The sequence below is a fragment of the Pongo abelii genome, chromosome X (assembly GCF_028885655.2).
Source record: "Pongo abelii isolate AG06213 chromosome X, NHGRI_mPonAbe1-v2.0_pri, whole genome shotgun sequence".
Taxonomy (NCBI): domain Eukaryota; kingdom Metazoa; phylum Chordata; class Mammalia; order Primates; family Hominidae; genus Pongo; species Pongo abelii.
This window is the reverse complement of record NC_072008.2, coordinates 156,559,868-156,581,746: the sequence shown is the minus strand read 5'-3', so window position 1 is coordinate 156,581,746 and position 21,879 is coordinate 156,559,868. Positions and strand designations below refer to the sequence as shown.

The 21,879-nt window shown below is 38.7% G+C and overlaps 1 protein-coding gene across 1 annotated transcript; it reads right to left on the bottom strand.

Moving 5' to 3' along the window:
- Positions 1-1,715: 1,715 nt before the first annotated feature.
- On the bottom strand, positions 1,716-7,109 carry LOC100443265 (nucleolar protein 11-like). The gene is given in 3 exon segments (XM_024240947.3): positions 1,716-3,165; position 6,172; positions 6,373-7,109. Coding segments are annotated over 3 exon segments (2,148 nt in total). The 3' UTR covers positions 1,716-1,755.
- Positions 7,110-21,879: the final 14,770 nt, after the last annotated feature.

Sequence of the window (21,879 nt, the reverse complement as noted above, 5' to 3'; positions counted from 1 at the left end):
TGGCTAGGAATCTACTGTCCACATCTAAAATAGGCGCACTTTCCATTCAATTTATCCATTTCTTATTACACCCCCTGTTCAATAACCATTGTCTGAGTATCTACTGTGGTAGATGTAAACCTGAGTCAGACACCATCCTCTTGCCTCAAATAATAACTTAAGCAGAATCACCACTGATCACAGCAATGCAGTCCTGGGTAATGATCCACTCCAGCATTTCCCAAAGTATGTTCCACAAACATTGGTTCCTCAAGATTCTAATAGATGCTCAGCTCCAAAAGGATTCTGTGGTGACAAAAGTTTGAGGAAACTTGAGTGGAGGAAAGTTAGCAAGCCTTCTTGATTGCCAGGCTTGCCAGAGGCTGTGACATGTCAAGGTGCACTGTCACTCTCCAATAGCAGCTAGAGAATGCATTCTCCAAACACATTTTACTCCAGACCCATGTGGAAAAAGCATTTCATATGGCCAGCAGTCCAGACAACACATTTTGGGAAATACAGAACTCTCCAATCCCCTTATTTTTTAGATAAGGAGATTGAAGCCCATAGAAGGAAAGGGATTTGCCTGAGCTCACCCAAGAGGTCTGAGGCAGGGTCACACTAATTCAGCTGTAGCACATTCAGAAAGGATGTCTCTAATCTGTTTTTCACATTGGGAAGCCATTATAGGGTTTTCAGCAGTGGGGATGATGCAATTGAATTAGCATTTTAGGTAAATCGCTTCAGCTGATGTGTAGAGGAGACTCTAGAGGGATGACAGTGAGGGGACAATGAAGAGTAATCCAGGTGACGGATAATAAAGACCTAAATTTGTGCAGTAGCAGGAGGGTAGGTGAGGTAAAGATACATTCCAGAAATAATTAGGAGGTAAACTGGCAGAACCAGATGGCAGATTAGGTGGGTGAGTGGAAGGAGTTAAGGGTGATGCTGAGAAATCTGGCCTGGGTGACTGGGTAGATGCCAGTGCCATGCAGTGGAGAAGCTGTTTGGATGGAGTTGTTAAGTAGGTTGAAGACTTCCATTTCAGTGGCTGTGGAATGATCACTGTAGATATCCAAGTAGCATTTGGCTTTATGCGGGGAAGGTTTTGGTAAGAGACCAAGATCAGGGAGATAACTGCATATTGATGAAAGTTAAAGCACAAGAATGAGAGAAATAGTCCAGGGAGAACCTGTAGAGGAAGGAGAAGCAATAGACCAAGGCTCAGAAATTTGGAGAACTCAGTTCTGGCCTCCAAAGAGCTCACCATCTAAAACCTTATTCTTCCTCCAGAGTTCCCCTCAAAGCACCTCCTCCAGGAAAGGAATGCTGCCCCAAGAGATATATGAGGTGTTGGGTCAATTTGGAGGACAGAAAATTCATATGTGATGGCATAATTAAATGTCTTCTGTTAGCACACCAGATTCCTTTTTTTTTCACTGCTTCAATGGTCGTTTTTTATTAAAAGAAAATTCAAAATACATGATAAGAAATTAGACTTTTATCAATACACAAATAAGTTTACTTAAAATCAACCCAGTTACATATTTTTAAAAAATTGCAGAACCTCTGCACACCAATGTCCACAACCTAGAATAGGTTCATGTGAAACCTGCAGTTCTACCCCGGAGCATCAATAAGTGATGGTCCAGGTACTCACTGACATGTTTCTCTTGACACTGAGATGGTCGCAAACAAAACACCGTTCTTGCCTGGATGAAGCAAGAGTTACATAAAAGAGCTTTATAGAATGACTATGAAGGAGAATTGGTAATATCAGAAGAGCTCCAGCACCTCAATTGAATATAATCCTCTATTATTCTTTTCTTGATTTAATTTCTGTAGCTCCCAAAAACTTACTTCAATCTTGTTGAGCTCGGAATAAACAGATATCAGAGATTTTACAAGCTTGTAAAGATTTATCAATAGCCTCTTTGCTTCTGGCATCATTACTACAACAGTAAAATTTGCATCCAGAAGTAGACATATCCAATCCATAATCTGGTTCAAGGTAGGTGGGTGTATTCCAGGAAGAGTCATAGTAGCATTTTCGCTACACTTCAGATAAAGGAAACACAAATACTTGAGAAACAGTGTGATATGCTGTGCTGGGATGTTTTTCAAATGAGGCAGAAGAAATGTTTCGCTATATGCTGAATGAAGAATTGCATTAAGTAGAGCTGCTCTTTTTGGTATCACAGAGCATGAAATGGTCTCCTTGGTTTTGTCCTGGGGCTTTTTATTTAACTCTTGATCACAGTTATTGTATTTATCTTCTTCAGGATTGAAGCCATTTTGAAGAATTCCAGTTTGCTCTTCCATTTTCTCATCATGTACAGAATTACTATAGTCAAAAACTGACTCCATACTGACATCTGTTTCTTGAAGACTGTCATCACCAATTCTCAAGAAAATTTTTAAGCAAGCACAGGTGACTGATTCAGGAATGTCAGGGAACTGCTGTAGACAGAGTTGTAACAACTGTACATCTTTCTTTTTTAAGGCAATCTCCATTAAGTCAGGGCACAAACTGTAAGAAAGCACATGCATTTGGATAAGCTGCATCAGACAGTTCTGGGGATAAAATGATGGTTCTGCTTTACATCTTTCCAGAAGTCCTGTTACTGTGTCCCCATTGACAGTATGAAAGTCAGGGGTCTGCTTCAGAGCCAAAAATTTCCATACTTCTACTTCAGTGTGTTTCTCTGAATCTTTCATTATGGTTGACAAAAGTTGTTTGGATGGTGATACCTCTGGCTGTAAACTCACTTCAATTTTTCATCTCCTTAAAATTCTTCTTGACTGCTCTGAGTTCTGGGACCCAAGTCCACATCCTTGAGGTGTTTCCCAGTTTACAAAATGGGGCACGACATGAGTTCCTGGATCTTGACTATGCTTGAGTTTTCCATGAGCACCTGCTAATGATGACACTTCACAGTTGTATGGAATCACAGTTAGAGATTTTCCACATAGCATAAACAAATTTTCCCCATAATACCAGAGTTGACCACTGGTCCCTTGTGGTAACTCTTTTGAAGTCTGTAGTGTTTGAAATTTTATGTTCCATACAGAGAGGCATTCCTTAGAAGCTGCTAGTGGACTTCCCAGGACTGTGACGTGATCCTGATCCAGCGCAGTGAGTGTAACTCCATTTCAAGTGTTACCAGACACAACAGCCTTAAGCAACTGGGATGCATTCAAAGCAGTGTGTAGAGGGAAATTTATAGCACTAAATGCCCATAAGAGAAAGCAGGAAAGATCCAAAATTGACACCCTAACATCACAATTAAAAGAACTAGAAAAGCAAGAGCAAACACATTCAAAAGCTAGCAGAAGGCAAGAAATAACTAAAATCAGAGCAGAACTGAAGGAAATAGAGACACAAAAAACCCTTCAAAAAATTAATGAATCCAGGAGCTGGTTTTTTGAAAGGATCGACAAAATTGATAGACCACTAGCAAGATTGATAAAGAAAAAAAGAGAGAGGAATCAAATAGATGCAATAAAAAATGATAAAGGGGATATCACCACCGATCCCACAGAAATACAAACTACCATCAGAGAATACTACAAACACCTCTACGCAAATAAACTAGAAAATCTAGAAGAAATGGATAAATTCTTCGACACATACACCCTCCCAAGACTAAACCAGGAAGAAGTTGAATCTCTGAATAGACCAATAACAGGAGCTGAAATTGTGGCAATAATCAATAGCTTACCAACCAAAAAGAGTCCAGGACCAGATGGGTTCACAGCCGAATTCTACCAGAGGTACAAGGAGGAACTGGTACCATTCCTTCTGAAACTATTCCAATCCATAGAAAAAGAGGGAATCCTCCCTAACTCATTTTATGAGGCCAGCATCATCCTGATACCAAAGCCGGGCAGAGACACAACCAAAAAAGACAATTTTAGACCAATATCCTTGATGAACATTGATGCAAAAATCCTCAATAAAATACTGGCAAACAGAATCCAGCAGCACATCAAAAAGCTCATCCACCATGATCAAGTGGGCTTCATCCCTGAGATGCAAGGCTGGTTCAATATACGCAAATCAATAAATGTAATCCAGCATATAAACAGAACCAAAGACAAAAACCACATGATTATCTCAATAGATGCAGAAAAGGCCTTTGACAAAATTCAACAACCCTGCATGCTAAAAACTCTCAATAAATTAGGTATTGATGGGACGTATCTCAAAATAATAAGAGCTATCTATGACAAACCCACAGCCAATATCATACTGAATGGGCAAAAACTGGAAGCATTCCCTTTGAAAACTGGCACAAGACAGGGATGCCCTCTCTCACCACTCCTATTCAACATAGTGTTGGAAGTTCTGGCCAGGGCAATTAGGCAGGAGAAGGAAATAAAGGGTATTCAATTAGGAAAAGAGGAAGTGAAATTGTCCCTGTTTGCAGATGACATGATTGTATATCTAGAAAACCCCATTGTCTCAGCCCAAAATCTCCTTAAGCAGATAAGCAACTTCAGCAAAGTCTCAGGATACAAAATCAATGTACAAAAATCACAAGCATTCTTATACACCAATAACAGACAAACAGAGAGCCAAATCATGAGTGAACTCCCATTCACAATTGCTTCAAAGAGAATAAAATACCTAGGAATCCAACTTACAAGGGATGTGAAGGACCTCTTCAAGGAGAACTACAAACCACTGCTCAACGAAATAAAAGAGGACACAAACAAATGGAAGAACATTCCATGCTCATGGGTAGGAAGAATCAACATCATGAAAATGGCCATACTTCCCAAGGTAATTTACAGATTCAATGCCATCCCCATCAAGCTACCAATGACTTTCTTCACAGAATTGGAAAAAACTACTTTAAAGTTCATATGGAACCAAAAAGGAGCCCACATCGCCAAGTCAATCCTAAGGCAAAAGAACAAAGCTGGAGGCATCACACTACCTGATTTCAAACTATACTACAAGGCTACAGTAACCAAAACAGCATGGTACTGGTACCAAAACAGAGATATAGATCAATGGAACAGAACAGAGCCGTCAGAAATAACGCCACATATCTACAACTATCTGATCTTTGACAAACCTGAGAAAAACAAGAAATGGGGAAAGGATTCCCTATTTAATAAATGGTGCTGGGAAAACTGGCTAGCCATATGGAGAAAGCTGAAACTGGATCCCTTCCTTACACCTTAGACAAAAATCAATTCAAGATGGATTAAAGACTTAAACATTAGACCTAAAACCATAAAAACCCTAGAAGAAAACCTAGGCATTACCATTCAGGACATAGGCATGGGCAAGGACTTCATGTCTAAAACACCAAAAGCAATGGCAACAAAAGCCAAAATTGACAAATGGGATCTAATTATACTAAAGAGCTTCTGCACAGCAAAAGAAACTACCATCAGAGTGAACAGGCAACCTACAAAATGGGAGAAAATTTTCGCAACTTACTCATCTGACAAAGGGCTAATATCCAGAATCTACAATGAACTCAAACAAATTTACAAGAAAAAAACAAACAACCCCATCAAAAAGTGGGCGAAGGACATGAACAGACACTTCTCAAAAGAAGACATTTATGCAGCCAAAAAACACATGAAAAAATGCTCACCATCACTGGCCATCAGAGAAATGCAAATCAAAACCACAATGAGATACCATCTCACACCAGTTAGAATGGCAATCATTAAAAAGTCAGGAAACAACAGGTGCTGGAGAGGATGTGGAGAAATAGGAACACTTTTACACTGTTGGTGGGACTGTAAACTAGTTCAACCATTGTGGAAGTCAGTGTGGTGATTCCTCAGGGATCTAGAACTAGAAATTCCATTTGACCCAGCCATCCCATTACTGGGTATATACCCAAAGGACTATAAATCATGCTGCTATAAAGACACATGCACACGTATGTTTATTGCGGCATTATTCACAATAGCAAAGACTTGGAACCAACCCAAATGTCCAACAATGATAGACTGGATTAAGAAAATGTGGCACATATACACCATGGAATACTATGCAGCCATAAAAAATGATGAGTTCATGTCCTTTGTAGGGACATGGATGAAATTGGAAATCATCGTTCTTAGTAAACTATCGCAAGAACAAAAAACCAAACACTGCATATTCTCACTTATAGGTGGGAATTGAACAATGGGAACACATGAACACAGGAAGGGGAACATCACACTTCGGGGACTATTGTGGGGTGGGGGGAGGGGGGAGGGATAGCATTGGGAGATATACCTAATGCTGGATGACAAGTTGGTGGGTGCAGCGCACCAGCATGGCACATGTATACATATGTAACTAACCTGCACATTGTGCACATGTACCATAAAACCTAAAGTATAATAATAAAAAAAGTAAATAAAAAAATAAAAAAAAACAGTGATCTAACTAAGCTCTGATTTTTTTCTAGGTCAGTTGGACGTATTGGTATCAAGGTTGCATATATACAACCATCAGAGCTTAATGACATCAAAGAGATGAATTTCTGATCTACCAATGCAGTAAAACTCTCTATAAAAGAGTTTTTGTCTTGTCCAAGTAAGAGTGTATATTTGGTTAAGATACGTCAGTTAAACATTTGCACATAAGCAAAGTGATTTCCATGTTTTTCAGTAATAAAAATTAAAACAGGATGTCTGAATACTATGAAAAACTTTGTCCATTTAATCACTTCATCAGAGATAACAGTTTCAATTTTCTGCTGGGGGTCTGCAAGCAAGGCCTCTAAACCACGAACACCTTCGTTGAAGAGCACCGAGGGTTCTGACCCTTGCACTGAAAGTATCCTATATACTTCAGCTGACAATGTAGCTTTAAATACTTTATCCAGGTTTACATCTTCATTATTCCAGATTCTTAAAACATTATTGTGTACAACAATATACTCTCCAGTTTGAAAGTTGCACACAGCTGGACATGTTACAATTTGACCCTGTTTCACTGACCAGCTCCCCAAGGGTTTCTGATCAGAAACTTTATAGAGGATCACGGTTCTGCCGCTGTCTGTCACTAGAAACTGGTCTGTTTTGTCACTCTGCTTCATGCCTAGGAGTCCTTCAGGCCCCGCGCTCAGGACTACTGAAGACAACGTGAATTCTTCCTCCAGCACTGCCATTTTGAGCAAACTTAGCACACCGGATTCTGAAGAGGTGCTGAGAAAGCTTGTAGGAAGATGCAGTTTTCCTCAGATGGATGTGTGTGTTTGTCCCTTTCACCTTGGAGTCTAGTTATGTGTACATGTCTTATCCCCTCCGTAGGCTGCGCACTTGCTCCTGAAGAGAAAGGAGTCCTAAATTCTCAGAAGTCCCCATGGAACCTGAAGAGTACCTGGCGTGTAGCACTCAATACAAATTTGCTGAACACATGAATGAGGGTGAAGGTGGGGAAGGGTCTCTGGCCAAAGAAATAGTATGAGCAATGTCCCACAAGTAGGGAACTACAGGAAATGCAGAATGATTGAGTGTGGCCCATGCATAGACTACATGAGTGATGGGGAAAGAGGAAACACAGAAGACTGGCAAGATGGACTGGGACCAGGTGTTGTGGCCTTGAACACCAAACTGTAGGATCTGATTACCTTCAAGTGCTACAGAAAGCTGGACAGGTGCTGTAACTGTGGTGGGTCCAAGCAGAGGTGAGCTTCCCGTCAGAGGCTCTTTTTTGCTTCCCCTACCTCCTGTCAGGGAAGCAGTGATGAGGGCTCTGTCAGCTCCTCCCCGCTTTCTCTTGCTGGATGCTGCCTGCAGTGCCCAAAAAAGTCACCATAAGCAAAGTCACTGTCATTTGCGGGAGCCAACCGCCCATTCCATTTCATTGTTTCTGTATCCAAGAGGAAAAGAGGTAGGTCTAAAGCCTGAGGTACCGTGGACTCTCAGGAAAGCTATGAGAAGGGAGTCCACAACCCTGCCTCATTAGTTCATATACAAAGGTGTAAGTTTTTCACTTCACTTCCTCCTGTGGCTTCTGAATGCTGGGGCTCGTCAGATATTCTCAGCATTCATTGCCCTGGAGATGGTCTTTTCAATATCCCAGGCACCTGTGACCTTCCACTACTGCATGTCCAAATTCTCTCCAGTCTGAAAAATTTAGTGACAATGTTTCCTCTTGCAGGAAGCCTGTCTTGCAGAGCCCTTCAGCTCAAAGTGACTGTTTCCTCAGAATGTCTGTATTACTGCAGCTGCAGTCCTCAACCTTATTGCCTGGATACACATTTTATATCCTGCCCTTTTCCCACACAAAAATAGTTAAGGTCCATAGTAAGGGGTATGATTGAATTATCTGGAGACAGGATGTTACAGTGGACAGACCATGCACACTACAATCAGGCAAACCTAGATATCAACACCAGCTCTACCACTTCCTGGCTTCATTACCTTAGACAAGTTCCTTAACCCTCTCAGAGACTCAGTTTTCTCATCTGTACATGGCGGAATATAATAGGATGCTGACACAGTTGTTGCAATTATTAGCTGAGAAAAAAGCAAAGCATCAGTAATAATACCTGGCAGGTTTTTGGCACTCAAAAATACTTCCTTCCTCTCCTTTGCCTTCAATATTCTTCACAGGGCCTAGCATACAGTTTTCATTCATTGATCCAGCCAGTTATTAATTAAAACATTACTGGGGAAAGATAGTATGTACATTGACATAAAAATTAAATACTTAGGAATAAATCTACCAAAGAGATCTATTCAAATGGAAAGATTTACAATGTTCACGAATAGGAAGAGTCACTATTATAAAGATGTCAGTAGTTTCCACACTGATTTATTAATTCAATGCCATATCCTGAGAGTTGTGTGTGTATGTGTGCAACTTAACAAGCTGCTTCTAAAATATATATGTAAAAAGTCAAGTATAGCTAAAGTATTCTTGAAGGAAGAAAAAGGGGGGAAACTTGCTCTACTAGGTATCAAGATTTATTATAAAGCTATAGTAATTAAGACAGTGTGGTATTGTCTCAGGGACAGACAAATAGAACAAGGAAACAGAATGTAAAGTCCAGAAACAGATGTATACATACATTGAGACTTGACGTATGACAAAGGAAATATTTAAGTATGGATTTTAGTTAATAACAATGTATTAATATATTAGTTTATTGATTGTGAGAAATATACCATACTTATGTAAGATGATAATAACAGGTAAAACTGGATTCAGGGTTTATTATAACTCCTTGTACTATCTTTACAACTTTTCCATAAATCTAAACCTATTCTAAAATACTTTAAAAAAATTATTTGAAAAGAAGTAAAAATTCAATTCCAACAGGACTAAAGAAAACTAAATGTAGAAGGCAAATTATAAGAAAGATTATATAAGAGAATGTATGAATAATTTGGGGGTAGGAAACACTTCCCTGCATAAGATTTTAAGAAAAGAATCACAATGAAAAATAGACTTGACCACATTTAAATTAAGAATTTTTATTAATAAAATAATATGATTAAGAAGGGAAAAAAACAACCTACAGATTCTACTTCCAGCAATAGACAAGTAAGCTCCTATTGATCCTATCTTACTACAGATTAAAACTATGAACTCTGGAGAAAAACAAAACAAAATATAAATACACTACTTGAAGGCAGTGTGGAGAGATCAAAAGCAGGCAGATAGTGGAGGCAGTTCAACACTTGGAAGAAGAAAATGGCACTGGGTCAGTTTCCCATTACTTTTCTGGTGTTTAGCTTGAGGACAGGACCCAGACTGTACCATGCAGAGCAACTTAAACTGTGGTGGAAAAGCTGTAGTCTTTCTGTATTGAAGAACTAGAGTACAGAGTTCATAGCAAACGCAACTACTGCGAAGTAAGGAGGAAATCCTCCAAAATGAGAAAGCCAGAAAGAGCATCAAATCCTATGTATAAACTACATCCAACTCTCTGCCGACCCTAAACCATGCATGTGTGTGACAGACTCTAAGGAGAACAGCTAAGACTAAAAAAACTGAAATGTTATTTGCGCTGTTACCCATTGTAGAGGAGAAATAACTTGCAGTTTGAGTCCAGCCAGTCTAGTTGCCGGCTAACACAAACAAAACAAAACGAAACATAAGCAAAATCAATATAACAAAACAAAAATCAACACTCTTCAAAGGAAAAGAGCAAAACCAGGGTCCCCACACATATGAAGAACCAGAAAAGCATGAGGAAAACTCAAGAGAAAAGGCAATCAACTAAAAGTAGCCCTAAGATGATTCAAATGTTGGAATTAGCAGACAAGGATTTTAAAAGCAGCTATTATAGATATGCTGAAGGGCATAAAGGAAAATATGCTTATAATGAATGAAAAGTCAGAAAATATCAGAAAAGAAATGTAAAAATTATAGTAAAGAACTAAGTGGAAATTCTAGAGCTGAAACATATAATATCTGAATTAAAAATTCACTGGATAGGCTTAACAACAAACTAGAAATGACAGAAGAGTCAGAAAACATGAAGATCAATAGAAATTATCTGTTCTGAAGAACAAAGAAGAAAAAATGAAGAAAAAATAACAGAGGCTCAGGAACCTATAGAATATTATAAAAATATCTAAAACATATGTAATTAGTGTCACAGAAGGAAAAGAGAGAAAATAAACCAGAAAAATTGTATTTGAAAAAAATGACAGCAGTAAACTCCCCCAATTTGATGAAAGACATAAAATCACAGATTTAAAGATGTTCAGTGAGTCCCAAGTAAAATGAATACAAAGCAAATCACAGCTAGGCACATCACAAACAAACTACTAAAAAACAAAGATAATGTCTTAAAGAAGCTAGAGGAAAGTAAGATTCAGAGGAACCACAATTCAAGTAACTGCTTATGACATACGACGTACAATGAGGGTCCAAAGACCACAGACCAACATCTTTAAAGTGCTGAAAGAAAACTGTCAAGAATTATATATCTAGCAAAAACCAAGAATAAAGGTTAAATGAAGGCATTTTACATAAAAGATAACCCAGAGAATTAATATCCATCAGATATGCATTACAAGAAATTTTGAACGAAGTTCTTCAGGCTGAAGGGAAGTGATACCAGGTGGAAGTCTGGATCTACAGGAAGAAATGAAGAGCACTGGAAATGGGTAGATATAAAACACTACTGTTCTTCTTAATCTATGCAAAATACATATTACTGTTCAAAGTGAAAACTGTAGCATCATATGGTGGAATGTAAAATGTCAGTAAGTTGTAATACATAAACAATATAGCATAAAATTGGGAGGAATATAGTTGCAAGGTTTCCACAATTGACATGAAGCGGTACAATATTATCTCTAAGTAAATTGTGGCAAGTTATTAATATACATTGTAATCCCTAGAACAACACTAAAAATGATGCAAAGAGGTATAGCTAAAATCAAATAAATATAATAAAAATCTACAATACATTCAAATAATCCAAGAGAAGGCAGAAAAGAGGAATATGGGAAAAACAGAGGGGGAAAGCAGAAAACAACTAGTGAATAAAGATTTAAATCTGAAATATCAATAATTATGTTAAATGTTAATAAACATGGACTAAGTTTGAATTAAAAGGCAGAATGTCAGAATGGAGAAAAAGAGCAAGACACTATCATGTGCTTTCTAGGAGATATGTATTTTAATATAAAAATAGAGATTGGCTAAAAACAAATGGATGGAGAAGGGCATACAGTATGTAAACAGTAAGTACAAGAAGGCTTCCGTGGCTATTTGATATTAAATCAGGTAAAGCAGACTTCAAGTAAGAGTGTTATTAAAGGTAAAGAGAAGCATTTCATAATGAATAAAGAATTACTTCATCAGGAAGAGACAGTATTCATAAATGTGTATATGGTATAATAACAGAACTTCAAAATGAAGTAAAACTGGGAGAATTAAGAAGAGAAAACATAGCTGGAGATTTTAACAACTTGTTCTCAGCTACAGATAAAGGAGCTAGACAAAAATTAGTAAAGACTTAGATGATCTAAATAACATTACTGACCAACTTGACTTAACTAATATTTATAGAACACTATATCTAACGAGAGAAGAATACACATTTTTTTTTCCAAGTATACATAGTACCTTCACCAAGATAGGTTTATGCTAGGCCATAAACCATGTGTAAGTAAATTTGACAGAAATAAAATATAGAATATGTTCTCAGACCACAATGGAATTAACAAGAAGTCAATAACAAGATAGCCAGACAAATGGAACCTTTGAAAATTAAACAATATACTTTTAAATAACATATGGGCCAAAGAAGAAAGCATAAAGAGAATTAGAAAATATTTTGAACTAAATGACAATAAGAACACAACATATTAAAATTTGTGGGAAGCAAGTGATGCAGCACTTAGAGAAAAAAGTTGTAACTTTAAATGTTTATATTAGAAAAGAAGAATGGCCTAAAATTAATGACCTAGGATTCCACTCTAAGAAACCAGAAAATCATGGGAAAGTAAATCCAAAGTAAGTAGAAGTTAAGAAATAATAAAAAGAGCAAAGGTCAATGAAACAGAAAAAAACTGAGAAAATTAACAAAACCAGCAAAAATTGATGCTCCTCTACCTCGACTAATCAAGAAAAAAGAGAATGCAAATTAGCACTAACAGGAATAAAAGATGATCATCAAAAACAAGAAAAGCCTGAGATCATTAAAGATCCTACAACATTAAAAAGATAATAAAATATTATAAACAGCTTTATTCCAACAAATTTGACAACTTGGATAAAGTAAACACATTTCTTAACAATAACTTACTGAATTGGAGACAAGATGAAACAGAAAAATCTGCATTTCATATCTAATTAAATAAATTGAATATATCATCAAAAACATTCCTTCCCAGGAAAAAAAACTCCAGAGCTAAAGAATTCACTGGTGTTTGTCATCAGACATTTAAGGAAGAAATAACACCAATTTTACCCAAACAGTTTCAGAAAATAGACGAGGTGACTCTTCCAATTTGTTTGATGAGTCCAGCATAATCCTAATTCTTATGTTTTCTTCTAAAAGCTTCATGGTTTTAACTTTTATGTTTAGTTTTGTGAAACATCTTTAATTTTTGTGTTTGACATAGGTATAGGCTGAGAATATTTTCATGACTTGGGTAAGCAAAGCTTTCTTAGGAACGGAAAGGACACAATAACCGTAAAAGAAAATAAAAACTTATAAGACTTTGTCATGCCGGGTGTGGTAGCTCACGCTTATAATCCCAGGGCTTTGGGAGGCTGAGGTGGGAGAATTGCTTGAGGCCAGGAGTCTGAGACCAGTCTAGGCAACATAGTGAGATCCTGTCTCTACCAACAATTAAAAAAATCAGCTAGGTGTGGTGGTGCATACCCATAGTCCTAGCTTCTTGGGAGGCTAAAATGGGAAGATCTCTTGAGCCCAGGAGTTCGAGGTTACAGTGAGCTATGATCCTGCCACTGCATTCCCACCTGGAAGACAGAGTGAGACCCTGTCTCAAAAAAACAAAAACAAAAACAAAACAACAACAACAACAACAAAAACTTCAGGGAGAGCATAATTTCCTACTCCTTAAGCGTGGGCTGCTCATAGTAACTTCCTTTCTATGAGTAGAGTATGGAAGAGGGGAAAAAGAGTAAGGTTATTGTGGGGAAACCTGACAAACTACTTCAGCCAGGTGATCAAGGTCAACATCAACAATGGTAAGTCATGTTGATACGATGTAATGAAGATGGCACTCTATCTCTGTGCTATTCCTTCCATAAACCCATAAATTCAGACTAATCACAAGAAAAACATCTGATAAATCCCAAGAGGGGCATCCTACAAAATAGCCGACCAGTACTCCTTAAAACTATCCTGACCAGTACTCCTTAAAACTATCAATGTCATCAAAAAAAAAGAGAAAAGCCAGAGAAAATGTCACAGCAAAGAGAATCCTAAAGAGACATGGCAACTAAATGATATTAATATAGTATCCTGAATGGGATCTTGAAATAGAAAAAAAGATACTAGGTAAAGACTAAGGAAATACGAATAAAGTATGGATTTTAGTTAATAATAATGTGTTGATCTGGGTTTATTAATTGTCACAAATGTACTGTACCAATCTAAGATATTAATTATAGGGGACACTGGGTGGGAGGTATATGGGAACTCTCTGTACTATCTTTTCATTTTTCTGTAAATCTAAAACTGTTCTAAGCAATAAAGTCTATTTTTGAAAAGACATCATTAAGAAAATGTAGAGATGAGTCACTGACTGGGAGAAAGTATTTGCAAAATATATATCTGACAAAGGACTGGTATCTAGGATATTACAAAAAAAATTCTAAAACTCAACAATAAAAACAACTCAATAAAAAGAGACAAAATATTTAATGGACACTTTATGAAATAAGATATACAAATGGCTAATAAGCATGTGAAAAGATGCTCACCACTATCATTAGTCATTAGAAAAATACAAATCAAAACCTGAAGTAACTCAGGAATGGAAAACCAAACACTCTATGTTCTCACTGATATGTGGGAGCTAAGCTATGAGGATGAAAAGCATAAGAATGATACAATGGACTTTGAGGACTTGTGGGGAAGAGTGGTAGGGGGGCAAGGGATAAAAGACAACAAATACGGCGCAGTGTATACTGCTCCGTATACTGGGTGATGGGTACACCAGGTTCTCACAAATCTCCACTAAAGAACTTACTCATGGCTGGGCGTGGTGGTTCACGCCTGTAATCCCAAAACTTTGGGAGGCTGAGGTGGGCGGATCACCTGAGGTCAGGAGTTCAAACCAGCCTGGCCAACATGGTGAAACCCCATCTCTACTAAAAATACGAGACAAAAAAAATTAGCCGGGCATGGTGGTGGGCACCTGTAATCCCAGCTACTTGGGAAGCTGAGGCAGGAGAATCACTTGAACCCAGGAGGCAGAAGTTGCAGTGAGCTGAGATCGCGCCATTGCACTCCAGCCTGGGCAACAAAAGCGAAACTCCATCTCAAAAAGAAAAAAGAACTTATGTACAAATACCACCTGTACCTCCAATAACTTATGGAAAAATAATTTAAAAAAAAACACAATGAGTGATATCTTTTTTATTATTATTATACTTTAATAATAATGGAATTATTAAACAAATGGAATGTTCTTCCATTTGTTTGTGTCCTCTTTTATTTCGTTGAGCAGTGGTTTGTAGTTCTCCTTGAAGAGGTCCTTCACATCCCTTGTAAGTTGGATTCCTAGGTATTTTATTCTCTTTGAAGCAATTATGGATGGGAGTTCACTCATGATTTGGCTCTCTGTTTGTCTGTTGTTGGTGTATAAGAATGCTTGTGATTTTTTTTTTAATTATTTTTTTCTTTTTCTTATTCTTCTTCTTATTATTATTATACTTTAGACTCTATGGTACATGGGCGCAACGTGCAGGTTAGTTACATATGTATACATGTGCCATGCTGGTGCGCTGCACCCACCAACTCGTCATCTAGCATTAGGTATATCTCCCAATGCTATCCCTCCCCCCTCCCCCACCACACAACAGTCCCCGAAGTGTGATGTTCCCCTTCCTGTGTCCATGTGTTCTCATTGTTCAATTACCACCTATGAGTGAGAATATGCGGTGTTTGATTTTTTGTTCTTGCGATAGTTTACTGAGAATGATGATTTCCAGTTTCATCCATGTCCCTACAAAGGACGTGAACTCATCATTTTTTATGGCTGCATAGTATTCCATGGTGTATATGTGCCACATTTTCTGAATCCAGTCTATCATTGTTGGACATTTGGGTTGGTTCCAAGTCTTTGCTATTGTGAATAATGCCGCAATAAACATACGTGTGCATGTGTCTTTATAGCAATTGCTTGTGATTTTTGTACATTGATTTTGTATCCTGAGACTTTGCTGAAGTTGCTTATCAGCTTAAGGAGATTTTGGGCTGAGACAATGGGGTTTTCTAGATATACAATCATGTCATCTGCAAACAGGGACAATTTGACTTCCTCTTTTCCTAATTGAATACCCTTTATTTCCTTCTCCTGCCTAATTGCCCTGGCCAGAACTTCCAACACTATGTTGAATAGGACTGGTGAGAGAGGGCATCCCTGTCTTGTGCCAGTTTTCAAAGGGAATGCTTCCAGTTTTTGCCCATTCAGTATGATATTGGCTGTGGGTTTGTCATAGATAGCTCTTATTATTTTGAGACACGTCCCATCAGTACCTAATTTATTGAGAGTTTTTAGCATGAAGGGTTGTTGAATTTTGTCAAAGGCCTTTTCTGTATCTATTGAGATAATCATGTGGTTTTTGTCTTTGGTTCTGTTTATATGCTGGATTACACTTATTGATTTGCATATATTGAACCAGCCTTGCCACCGATCCCACAGAAATACAAACTACCATCAGAGAATACTACAATGAGGGATATCATTACACCCACCTGAATGGCTAAAATTTAAAAGAATAAATACCCTAAATGTTGGCAAGGATATGAAGTAATTGGTACCTTACACATTACTGGTGGGTATGTAATATGGTGCAACCACTTCCAAAAGTGGACTAGCTTGCATCTTCTTATAAACTTAAACATATACCTACTCTATGACCAGGCAATTCCATTTTTAGGTATTTTCCAAGGAGAAATGAAAACAAATGTCCACAAAAAGTTTTATGTAAGGATACTCATAGCATCTTTATTCACAAAAGCCAAAATCTGTTAACAGCCCAGGTGTCCATCAATAAGAGAATGGACAAACTAACTGTGGTAAATTCATACAATGGATGACATCTCTGAAATAAAAAACAAACTACTGATATATGTAGCAACATGGGTGAACTTCAAAAACATTTTGAATGGAAAAAACACTTTTAAAATAGCATATACTGTATGACTTCATTTCTATAAAATTATAGAACAGGTCAGTCTAGTCTATAACAGAAAACAAATGGAACATTGGTTGTCTATGGCAGTGGGAGCCCAGATAGACTGGGAAGGAACATGAGAGGACTTTCCAGGACGATGGTAAGATTCTAATTCTCAGTAAAGGCTTGGTTATACAGGAGTATGTATTTTTCCAAACTTGTCACATTGAATAATTATGATTTCTGCATTTCATTATATGCAAATTTCATCTCAGAATTAAAAAAGGACTGTAAACAAATATTAATGGTATTCATACTGGTATTCATTCATTAATGGTGTTCATCCCACAGTTTGGCAGAAGATTTTGTAACACGTAAAAGAAACTAAGAGACTAATATTCCAGGATATACAAAGGGTCTTACAGGTCAATACGAAAAAGGCAAACAACCCAATAGAAAAAGTAGCAAAATGGCTTAGCAAACACATTACAAAAGAGAATATTCAAATGACCAGTGAAAAATGCTCTGGTGGATGCTGTGTACTGGGCAGACTTCTTCAAGAGTTATTCCGGCAGCTGCTTGGGTGCTGCTGGCAGACAACCTTGTTTTTAAGTTCAGTATGAGATTCTCAGCACAATTTTTTTTAAACTTCAGAAATTATATTTTGCCATTTATGTTTTAATATCAACTATGATTATTGTGTTTCTTTTTTCTTAATATACTTTAAGTTCCACTAGCAAGACTAATAAAGAAGAAAAGAGAGAAGAATCAAATAGCCGCAATAAAAAATGATAAAGGGGATATTACCACCGATCCCACAGAAATACAAACTACCATCAGAGAATACTATAAACACCTCTATGCAAATAAACTAGAAAATCTAGAAGAAATGGATAAATTCCTGGACACATACACCCTCCCAAGACTAAACCAGGAAGAAGTTGAATCCCTGAATAGACCAATAACAGGCTCTGAAATTGAGGCAATAATTAATAGCCTACCAACCAAAAAAAAGTCCAGGACCAGACAGATTCACAGCCGAATTCTACCAGAGGTACAAGGAGGAGCTGGTACCATTCCTTCTAAAACTATTCCAATCAATAGAAAAAGAGGGAATCCTCCCTAACTCATTTTATGAGGCCAGCATCATCCTGATACCAAAGCCTGGCAGAGACACAACAAAAAAAGAGAATTTTAGACCAATATCCCTGATGAATATCGATGCAAAAATCCTCAATAAAATACTGGCAAACCGAATCCAGCAGCACACCAAAAAGCTTATCCACCATGATCAAGTGGGCTTCATCCCTGGGATGCAAGGCTGGTTCAACATATGCAAATCAATAAACGTAATCCAGTACATAAACAGAACCAAAGACAAAAACCACATGATTATCTCAATAGATGCAGAAAAGGCCTTTGACAAAATTCAACAACCTTCATGCTAAAAACTCTCCATAAATTAGGGACTTATCTAAAAATAATGAGAGCTATTTATGACAAACCCACAGCCAATATCATACTGAATGGGCAAAAACTAGAAGCATTCCCTTTGAAAACTGGCACAAGACAGGGATGCCCTCTCTCACCACTCCTATTCAACATAGTGTTGGAAGTTCCGGCCAGGGCAATCAGGCAGGAGAAGGAAATAAAGGGTATTCAATTAGGAAAAGAGGAAGTCAAATTGTCCCTGTTTGCAGATGACATGATTGTATATTTAGAAAACTCCATCGTCTCAGCCCAAAATCTCCTTAAGCCGATAAGCAATTTCACCAAAGTCTCAGGATACAAAATCAGTGTGCAAAAATCACAAGCGTTCTTATACACCAATAACAGACAAACAGAGAGCCAAATCATGAGTGAACTCCCATTCACAATTGCTTCAAAGAGAATAAAATACCTAGGAATCCAACTTACAAGGGATGTGAAGGACCTCTTCAAGGGGAACTACAAACCACTGCTCAACGAAATAAAAGAGGACACAAACAAATGGAAGAACATTCCATGCTCATGGACAGGAAGAATAAATATTGTGAAAATGGCCATACTGCCCAAGATAATTCATAGATTCAGTGTCATCCCCACCAAGCTACCAATGACTTTCTTCACAGAATTGGAAAAAACTACTTTAAAGTTCATATGGAACCAAAAAAGAGCCCGCATTGCCAAGTCAATCCTAAGCCAAAAGAACAAAGCTGGAGGCATCACGCTACCTAACTTCAAACTATACTACAAGGCTACAGTAACCAAAACAGCATGGTACTGGTACCAAAACAGAGATATAGATTCTCAGCACAATTTAAATGCTGCTGAGGTCTCCACAGCAGTGATTCAAACACCACCCCCTGCCCTCACTACTAATCAGCTGCAGGGACCTTGGATAAGTCACTCAAACTCCCTGCAGCTCCTCTTCCCTCCTCATCTGGAAAACAATGAGGAATAGAATCATTTTTTGACCTGCCCGCCTCCCCAAACTGTCGTGAAGACCACCTTTAAGGCTCTTTCTGGCCTGGAGGATGCTACCTACATGTAAGTCATGCTCAGTAACAAGAGCAGCAAATGATATACTGGGACTCAACCCCAGGACTCTGACACCCTCCTTAGCACCATTGCCCTCAGAGCAGATCCTCAGATTTATCTCCCAATGGCTGCTTAGCTGGAATGTCACCTATGTAGAGAAGCCCTTGTAATGATCAAAGCTAAAGTCACTCACTCTGCTTTCTTAACAATGAAAATTATACTATCAACAAAAAATTGTTACCTGCTCCTTCTACCTCCAGGTAATGATGCACTGTTGCATCCACAGAATGAAAAATTGTAGCTAGTGAACGATAAAAAAGCTGAAAGTCCTCAGATGGTACTATTGACGAGTGATCCTAGAATGGCTTAATGTACACATATACATATGAATTTATACACACAAAGCTCACGACCATTTTAAGGAAGCTGTATCACCCCACCAGTTCAGGGATGAGCTCCCCAAATTGTGGAACTCTGTTGTCTGACCAGAGTTGATGGAGTACACTACAGGAAGAGCCCACTGTGTTTATGACACTCGTTAACCTCTGATAGTAACAATGGATGGCACAGCTATCTTGGTTCCATCTCTGAGTGTGTAACATATTGCCATAATCGGACTAATCCAACACTTCATGTCTGGCCTCGCTCAGAACCGTGCTGGGTTAAGTGCATCTAATACATAGGAATCAATCCTCAAAAACAGCCCTGAGAGACAGGTCTTATTTTCCTCACTCATTAAATGAGGAAATGGAGGCCTGGGGAGGTGAAGGAAATTGCCCAAGGTCACAGAGCTGGTCAGTGTTGGGGCCAGGACTTGAAATTGCATGCCCATCATGGTCTCTCTCCTGAGTGTGAACCAATGCCTCTTCTCCTACACTGTGCAGTCTATATGAATACATTCTGGGGAAGGCCAAACATGATGAACGTGGTCTCACAGTCTGTGACCCAAAGGGCCCAAATGTTACTCAGTGACCCCATCTTTCGGTAAACTCTGGAAGCACAGTGTTCTCCTGTCCTTTCTAGGGCCACCAGAAGGATGCATGGAAAGGATGACTGTCTTGACTTCCTTCCCTATGGCCTAGCATGTCTAGCAGTCTAGACATGTCTAGAAGTTTGCTAGTTATTTGTGGGGGACACTCTAGTTTGAGTGGAGAAAAGTTTCAAGTTACAAGCCCACGTTGCATTTGTTAACAGGATTTCAGCTCAGGAGTGCTTGCCTAAGGCTGACCAGTCAGTCAGTCCAATGAAAATTGTCCCAAAACGAGGAAGGCCACCTGCCTAGGACAATGTCCTGGGAGTTGGTGCCCAAACGTGCTGAGTGTGAGGCCAAGGAACCAACACAGCAGCATATTAGAAGGCTCTTTTCTTTCTTACAAACCTCATCCCCACTCTGCACAAGCTGTAGCCACAAGAAGCCTCAAATCGAGAAGAGCTTTTGAGAATGGCTAATGTGGAGCACAGAAGAAAAGTCCAGTGGAGGACTCCCAGCTAAGTAAAGGCAAGAGAGTAAGGGTGCAAAACTTTAACTCCTTTACCTCCCTCCTCTACTTTCCTGATTGCTATCCCTGTCTGCTGCTCTCTCTGGCCAATGGAGCCTTCTGCTGAAGGACCAAGCAGCAATCAGAACTAGGGATTGGTTCAAGATTCAAATAAAGGCCAAGTCTAGGTTTGCCAGGTTCAGAGTAGCACCCTGACCACCGAGTACACCCATACCTCCCAAACACAGAGAGGCATACCTGACCCATAAATCTTCTGAACCCACTAATATTTACTCGTCAACATCTCCTATGAACCAGCCACTCTGCTGGTTGCTAAGGACAAAGTGATGGGCAAAGCCAACATAGCCCCTGCTCTCTGAGAAAAGGCATCCTAGTTGGGGAAGAGAGAAAATAAAGAAATCAACAAGTACCTTATGACTTTACAATAAATGTTATAAATAATAATTTGATAATAAGTGTCATGAAGACAAAATATAGGGTAACGTGATGGTGACTGTGGGGGGCAGGAGATTGGCACTCCTAGTCAGGAGGTTCAGGGAAGGCGACACAGCATGAATACACTCACGCATCCTAAGCACACATGCAATGTACAAACACTCCAAAATAAATCAATCTTTTGCTCTTAAACACACACACATACACACACACATATACAATCATGGGATGTCAGGGATGGAGAGGCCGTTGGAGGTCACCCAGCCCAGTGGCTTTCATCGTCTAAAGATCAATCTGTTTCTTTAGTGAAGCCACATCCTTGGCCTTACCCTTGCTCCCCCAAGGTACTACCCTAGAATGCCAGAAAAGAGTTTTGCTGTCACTGCTCCAGTCTTAGTACCTTAATGTACACATACACATTTCAAGGCCCAGGATACAGAATGGCCCTGCCCAAGGTCAGGCCATGAGTTGGTGACAGTTGGGGACTGGGCCCCTAACCCCTCCCCACTATGCCTCACATAGGCTTCTCCCAACTCTCATCTGTGGCTGCCTGACAAGTTATGTGTCTAGGCTTAGGATGGTTAATGATCTCCCTAAGGAATGAGGGGAGACAGGTGAACCTCAGGTACCACCGAGGAC